At 40.2% G+C, this 7,542-nt stretch overlaps 2 protein-coding genes across 2 annotated transcripts in view; one reads left to right on the top strand and one right to left on the bottom strand.

Annotated features, from left to right (window-relative positions):
- Positions 1–1,453, top strand: part of EMWEY_00037430 (ATP-dependent RNA helicase, putative) — a gene marked incomplete at both ends in the record, with an annotated part of 3,654 nt that extends 2,201 nt beyond the window's left edge. The window contains 4 exons of the mRNA XM_013482241.1: positions 1–33; positions 259–383; positions 591–695; positions 1,414–1,453. The exon at positions 1–33 is cut by the window's left edge and continues 1,002 nt beyond it. Coding sequence (XP_013337695.1) covers positions 1–33; positions 259–383; positions 591–695; positions 1,414–1,453 — 303 coding nt within the window. The remainder of the gene's footprint in view (positions 34–258; positions 384–590; positions 696–1,413) is intronic.
- A 3,618-nt stretch (positions 1,454–5,071) lies between these two features.
- Positions 5,072–7,248, bottom strand: EMWEY_00037420 (hypothetical protein, conserved; the record flags this gene model as incomplete). Its single annotated transcript, XM_013482240.1, has 8 exons — positions 5,072–5,116; positions 5,232–5,271; positions 5,396–5,495; positions 5,726–5,836; positions 6,136–6,243; positions 6,465–6,613; positions 6,943–7,031; positions 7,162–7,248. 8 exons carry the CDS (start codon positions 7,246–7,248, stop codon positions 5,072–5,074), a joined length of 729 nt encoding a protein of 242 aa, XP_013337694.1.
- Between the last annotated feature and the right edge of the window lie 294 nt (positions 7,249–7,542).

Genomic DNA, 7,542 nt, shown 5'->3' with positions numbered 1-7,542 from the left:
AGTGTATGGAAATGCCCTCTACAGTCAGATATGGTAAGCAGCAGCAGCAGCAGCAGCAACAGCAGCAGCAGCAGCAGCAATAGCAGCAGCAGCAGCAATAGTAGCAACAGCAGCAGCAACAGCAGCAGTAGAAGGAGTAGCAGCTGCTGCTGCAACAGGATGAACAATAGCTTAGTGCAGCACGAGCCACTCATCATTTATATCTGTTTGCTGCTGTTGCTGCTGCTGCTGTTGCTGCTGCTGTTGCTGCTGCTGCAGGAGATGCAACTTGCTGCATATTTGCTGCGTACATTTGATAAGACAGCAGAGCAGCAGCAGCAGCTGCGCGTGCTGCTGTTTGTTAATGCTATTTCTTATGTCTATAGATTAGAATCCCTTCTTGCGTAAACCCTAAACCCTAAACCCTAACTCTAAACCCTAAACCCTAAACCCTAACTCTAAACCCTAAACCCTAGCTCAAATAAATCTTGCTAAACCCTAATCTGTTAACAGCTTCACAAAACTAAACCCTTATACGCCTCCATAGCTACACGATCATGCTGCTGCTCATGCTGCTGCTGCTGTTGCTGCTGCTGCTGCTGCTGCTGCAGGTTGCTGCTGGGTGAGCAGCTACGTATTCGCCACAAGCAGCAAATTAGTGTTTGTGGTCTTCATTCTAATCTGCAACAAAAACAAAGGCTAAAAAGACTTGACAGGTAACTAACTAACTAACTAACTGCTGCTGCTGCTGCTGCTGCTTGCTGCTGCTGCTGCTGCTGCTGCTGTTATTGCTGTCCCTGGTAGTAGAGTCTCTGTCCTCACATATATACACCTCTCTCTCCCATCCCTTCCCCTCCTTCTCCTCCTCCTCTTCCTGCTCCTACTCCTACACTTGCTGCTACTGCACTTGCTGCTCCTACTGCACTTGCTGCTGCTGCTGCTGCTGCTGCTGCTGCTGCTGCTGCTGCAGATTCTTGAGCAGCAGGTACGGTATCCTCGTAAGCACCGATATGACAGCAAGAGGTTTGGATTTTCGAAGCGTCGAAAAAATAATTAATTTTCAGCGTCCAAGAGATATGGAGACATTTATACATAGATGTGGGCGAACTGCTAGAGCTGGACAAAAAGGTTAATTTTTTTTATAAACCCTAAACCCTAAACCCTAAATAAATATTATATATATATTCATTACAAATCAACATATCTAATAATACCCTATAACACTTTCTTATCTTTTATACTTCTCGATATACAATAAACCCTCATAAACCCTCATAAACCCTCATTATAAACCCTAAACCCTAAACCCTCTTAATAATTAATCCTATTTATTCGTCAAATTAGGGCTTATGGTGAATCTATTCCCTTGGGTTTATGGCTTATTATTATTATCATCAAAATTAGGGTTTAGGGTTTAGGGTTTGTTATGTGCAGGAGAGGCGGTTTGTTTTATAACAAGTACAGAGGCAGATAATTGGCAATTATTATTAAATAGGGCAGGAGAAGATTTGAGGGTTTTGCCCCCCCCATTAGGGTTTAGGGATATTTCTTTATTAAATAATAAATTAAATAATATATCTATTCTTTTCCAATTAGCTAATCAAGTAGAAAAAGAACAACATCAGGTATAAACCCTAAACCCTCATAAACCCTAAACCCTAATTCCTAAACCCTTATTAACCCTAAACCCTAATTCCTAAACCCTTACAAAACCCTAATTCGTAAACCCTTATAATGCATGCAACAGCAACAGTCAGCTAGATAGCCGGGAAGAGATAAGTGCAAACCCTAGCACGCAAAAACCCAAACCCTAAACCCTAAATCGAGGGTTTAGGGTTTAGGGTTTATTAGTATCTCAAGCAAGGGTATACCGTTTTTCTCCTATGGTAAATTAAATTAGGGTTTGTAGGGTTTGTAGGGTTTGTAGAGTTTGTAGGGTTTAGGGTTTAGGGTTTAGGGTTTAGGGTTTAGGGTTTAGGGTTTAGGGTTTATGTACAGGAGGAGAAGGAGAAACGTACTGAGGGTTTAATGCGTAAATTAGCATTAGCAGCAGATATTGAATTAGACGAAGAAGAACAAACAGAAGAAAAAGAAGAAAAAAAAATAAAAAAAATAATTAAAAATAAAGGAGCATTAAAAAAATTACAACAGGTAAATATAAATAAATAAATAAATAAATAAATAAATAAATAAATATAATTGTTATAAATATATTTATAATTATTTATATAATTATTTATTTATTTATTTTTTTTTTTTTTGTTTGCAGATGTTAGCTACTTTTGTCCCTTAAATACCTCCCTATACACCCCAATATCATCGCAGCAATGCATGCATGCATGCATGCATGCATGCAGCAGCAGCAGCAGCAGCAGTGGTGTATAGGCAGCAAACTCATTCAGGGTTTAGGGTTTAGGGTTTGGTGCCTGTACACCTCAACTGTGCACTTTGAAAGATTTTGCAGCGTTTTGCTGCTGCTGCTGCTGCTGCTGCAGCAGCAGAAGGAGCAACTGCTGCAGCTGCTGCAGCTATTTGCTGCAGCTTGTTTAGTTTTATTTGTTTTATTTATTTTATTTTATACAAATAACATAAAAAGAAAAAAAAAACGACAAAAATATTTTATCTTTATATTATTATTTTATTTTATTTATTTAATAAACCCTAAACCCTAAACCCTAAACCCTAGACGAATAAAATAAAATAAATAATCAGTAAATACACAATAAATACATAAAAAAGAATTATGAATTAAATAAATAATAAATAAAATAAATATAATTGAATAAAAATTTGGCATAAAGAGTAATAAATATAAATAAAGAAGGAATAAAATAAATATAAATAAATAAATAAATTTTATTTATTTATTTATTTATTTATTTATATTTATTCCTTACCCCCCTCCTTATTTATCCATATATATATTTTGTTTCCTTAGGGAATAAGCTGCCCTCCTTCTTAGTACTGCCTACCCATTAAAATATACTTTTATATGTAAAATAAATTAATTAGTTTATAATTAAATATAAAAATAAATTAATTTTTAAATAAAAGGAAATAAATAGTGAATAAACAAAGAGAAGAAGAAGAAGGAGGAAGAAGGAGGTAAGCGCTCATAGCTGCCTATACACCTGAAGGGGGGGTTATTATTTTGTGTTATTTTTCTGCGTTTTTAATTGTGGTTTTTGTGTAATTTAATAAGCATCAATAACATTAATAAAATAATTTAAATAAATTAAGTAAAAAGGGGAAAATGACGGTAAAAGAAGGATAAGGGCAACCAGCGTCCTTATCTAAGGACCCTTCAGGTGTATAGGCAGCTATACCTACGGTGGTGGTGTTGTATACGCTTATCCATCATAAACAAGAAGAAAAAGAACAAGATAAATTAATTATTTCTTTCTTTTTATTTTATTTTTATTTCTTTTCTTATTAATATACACAATGATTGATTGGGGCACCTTTTTCCTCACCTTCTTTGGCTCTCTTGTATCCTTATACCTTATCGGTTAGCTCACCAAACCCTAAACCCTAAACCCTAAACCCTAAACCCTCAAATACACACTCTAAAGACGTTATAAACCCCAAACCCTAAACCCTAATTTATATTCCCTGATGTCTCTATAAAGATGCAGCAAACAATTAAATCTTGTTGTTCCCCTTAAACCCCGATCTGACGGATGCTCGTCTAGGGTTTAGGGTTTAGGGTTTAGGGTTTAGGGTTTAGGGTTTAGGGTTTGGTGTGTATGGCTGATCTTTTAATCGTTTTTTTTTCTTATTACTGCTAGATGATGATGTCTAACTGTTTGTCCTTGTGTGTTGCTGTTGCTGCTGCTGTTGTTGCTGCTGCTGCTGTTGCTGCTGCTGCTGCCGTTTGTGCTGCAGGTTCATACTCTCAGCAGCAATCGTAACAGTTGAGTGTCTTGGCTTGTCTGCATGCATGTATGCATGCATGCATGAGCATATAACAATCAGCAGCAGCAGCAGTACTACAACAACCACCACCACCAGCACCACCACCAGCAGCAGCAGCAACAGCAGCAGGAAGATGGGGGGTGCAGCCTTTTTTGTTTGTTATTGTTTAGGCTTACTAGCCTCTTTTGCTGCTGCAGGGTTTATAATAGATAATTATAAATTAAGGGGAGCAAAAGAAGTATATTATAAATTTAGATATAATCAATTCTAATTCCCCTCCTTCTCCTGCTGCTGCTGCTGCAGTTGCTGCAGCAGCAGCAGCAGCAGCAGCAGCAGTTCGTAGCTGCAGCAGAAGTTAGATGCAGCAGAAGTTAACTGCAGAAACTGCTGCAGCAGCAGTTTGCTGCAGCAGCTGCAGCAACACCTGCAGGAAATGCCAATGCAGCAGCAGTTGCTGCTGCAGGAACTAAAAATGCAGCAGCAGTTGCTGCTGCAGTAGCTGCTGCTGCTGCTGCTGCAGCAGCAGCAGCAGAAGTGTTGTTGGTTTGTTGCTGCTGTTTCTTCTTCTTTAGGGTTTGGTCTGTGTCTTCTTATTAATGACCAATCCCTAACAGCAGCAGCAACAGCAGCAGCAGCAACAGCAACAGCAGCAACGGCAACAGCAGCAACAGCAGCAATAGCAGCAGCAACAAAAACGGCAGCAAAGAGGAAGTCCTCTTTCTTCCTGCTGCTGCTGCTGCGGGGGTTTAGGGTTTAGGGTTTAGGGTTTGCGACTGTCGTGTGACTTCTTTAAACGGGAGACGCAAGTCTTATACTCTTCCTCTTTTCCTCCTGCAGCAGCAGCAGCAAGTGCTGCTGCTGCTGTTCTTGCTGCTGCAGCAGCTGCAGCAGCAGCAGCAACAGCAGCTACTTTTAAGGATTATTTTGTGGTTTTATATGCAGCAAATTGTGCAGAAAAAAAAACTGTATACTAAACACTAATTTAGGGTTTAGGGTTTAGGGTTTAGGGTTTAGGTAGGAATATAAACAGAGACAAAGAAATTAAATGCACACTGCCTGTATAATGTTGCAGCAGCAGGTGCAGCTGCTGCTGCTGCAGTAGTAGTAATAGCAGCTGCTGCTGCTGCATAAGTAGTATAAGCAGCAGCAGAAGCTGCTGCTGCAGTTGTTGCTGCTGCTATTCATCTAAATGCGCTAGCAGCAGCGGGTCTGCCCTCGAGTCCTGCACAGCAGCAGCAGCAGCAGCACACAACGGAGTTTAGCTACAGTAGCAGCAGCAGCAACAGCAGCAACAACAGCAGCAGCAGCAACAGCAGCAGCAGCAGCTAGATAGTTACCTCTCTAAGTTTCATAGATGTGTTGTATCGATGCCGAGGTCTGCAGCAAAATAACACAGCAGCAGTAGCAGCAGCAGCAGCAGCAGCTTCTCCCTTAGTTACTGCTGCAGCAGCAACACCATCAGCAGCAGCAGCAACAGCAGCAGCAGCAGCAGCAGCAGTACCTGTTCTTATCTGCGTAGTCTATGACGCCATCATGCCTATCTAAATATAAATATTTTCCTCCTGCGCTCTCCCCTACAACAGACACCGTAACCACGTCTCCTGCAGCAGCAGCAGCAGCAGGAGCACAGCAGCAGCAGCAGTTGCAGCATTAGCAGCTGTGGACCACCGCGACAAGCAGCAGCACCATCATTACTGTAAGCAGTAGTAATAGCAGCAGCAGCAGCAGCAACAGCATCATTATCAGTAGTACTACCACCACCAGCAGCAGCAACAGCAGCAGCAGCAGCAGCAGCAACAGCAGCAGCAGCAGCAGCAGCAGCAGGACTTACCAAAGTTAACATCTTGGAACCTTTTAAGTGTAGAAGGAGCACAAACAATTCCTGTTGCATTAGTGTTTAATTTAAATATTATTTGCTCAGGTGTACGCACAACTACTAACCCTATATATATACATACACATACATAAACACTAAATTAGGGTTTAGGGTTTAGGGTTTTGAGATGACTGGATATGCCGTTTGGGTATTTTCGTTTACGGCTGAACTCCGCTGGAATTAGGGTTTACGGTTTAGGGTTTATGGAATTAGGGTTTAGGGTTTAGGGTTTATGGAATTAGGGTTTAGGGTTTAGGGTTTATGGAATTAGGGTTTATGGAATTAGGGTTTAGGGTTTAGGGTTTAGGGAGTTAGGGTTTAGGGTTTAGGGTTTAGGGTTTATGGAATTAGGGTTTAGGGTTTACCCTCTAATACAGTTCCAATCTTTTTCATATCATTAGGGTTTGTAAACCCTTCATTGAGGTGTCTGTACATCGTAAACTCTTCGCTTGCCTTAATTACTTCCTCTGGATCTAAATAATATACACAAACCCTAAACCCTAAACCCTCATAAACCCTAATAAACCCTAATAAACCCTAATAAACCCTAATAAACCCTAATAACCCCTTGAATGCTCTTTTCTGCATGCTTGTGTTGCTGCATGGTATATATCGCTGCTGTTGTCTCGTCCCTGTCTTGCCAATTCAGTCAGTATCTAGGGTTTAGGGTTTAGGGTTTAGGGTTTAGGGTTACCTATATGACAAGACATAGCAAGAGCAAGTTGAACAAGATGTTTAACACCAAGAGCAGCATAAAGCAAAAGAGAAAAATCAACAGGACGACGAGAAAATGCAAATGAATCTTTTTCTAATATTGAACGACCTTCGTCTAAACCCTTAACCCTATGTACACAAACCCTAAACCCTAAACCCTAAACCCTAAACCCTAAACCCTAAACCCTAAACCCTAAACCCTTAAAATTTCAAAAATGAAAATTGCATGGAGGACGACGAGAAAAAACAAATGCATCTTCTTGGACAACCTTCGTCTAAACCCTTAACCCTGTATATGCAAACCCTAAACCCTAGAAAACCCTAGAAAACCCTAAACCCTAAAAATTTTAAATATTGAAATTGTATGGGGGATGACGAGAAAATGCAAAGGAATCATTTTCTAATAAAGAACGACCTTCATCTAAACCCTAAACCCTAAACCCTAAACCCTAGCTTACGTGATGCCTAGGTAGGTTTGCAGCAACTCCCTCAATGATGCCTGATAAGGAGGAATTCCTTTCTTTAAACAAATTAGCTGATGAGCCGCCTAAACCACAAACCCTAAACCCTAAACCCTAAACCCTAATGTACATATCCTAATAAGAACCGCTAAGCCCGCGACTACATAACCAAACTGGAGTCCAACTAGGGTTTAGGGTTTAGGGTTTAGGGTTTACTTGTGTATCAAATACAAAGTTGACACGAATGTTATGCTGACGGTAAAGAGCAGCAGAATCCTCACGACAATCATGAAATACCTGCATGCACACACCACCATCTCCTGCTGCTCTTGCTGCAGTTGCTGCTGCTGCTGCTGCAGCTGCTGCAGCAGCTGCTGCTGCTGCAGTCAAAGATACGAATCACCTATTTACTGATAATAAGAAATGGTCATATAATACATCACCAAGCCCATCAAAAGAACCGCAAAAACAACAGCAGCATCAGCAGGAACAGCAGCAGCAGCAGCAACAGCAGCAGCAGCAGCAATACAACTAACCTTTAATATATAATTATGTTCTAATATATTTATAATAGAATAAGGAAAAGTATATAATTGA

Source organism: Eimeria maxima, genomic scaffold (assembly GCF_000499605.1).
Source record: "Eimeria maxima Weybridge genomic scaffold, Emw_scaff559, whole genome shotgun sequence".
NCBI lineage: Eukaryota > Apicomplexa > Conoidasida > Eucoccidiorida > Eimeriidae > Eimeria > Eimeria maxima.
The sequence above is the reverse complement of the archived record's forward strand: the minus strand, read 5'-3'. Positions and strand labels throughout refer to the sequence as shown.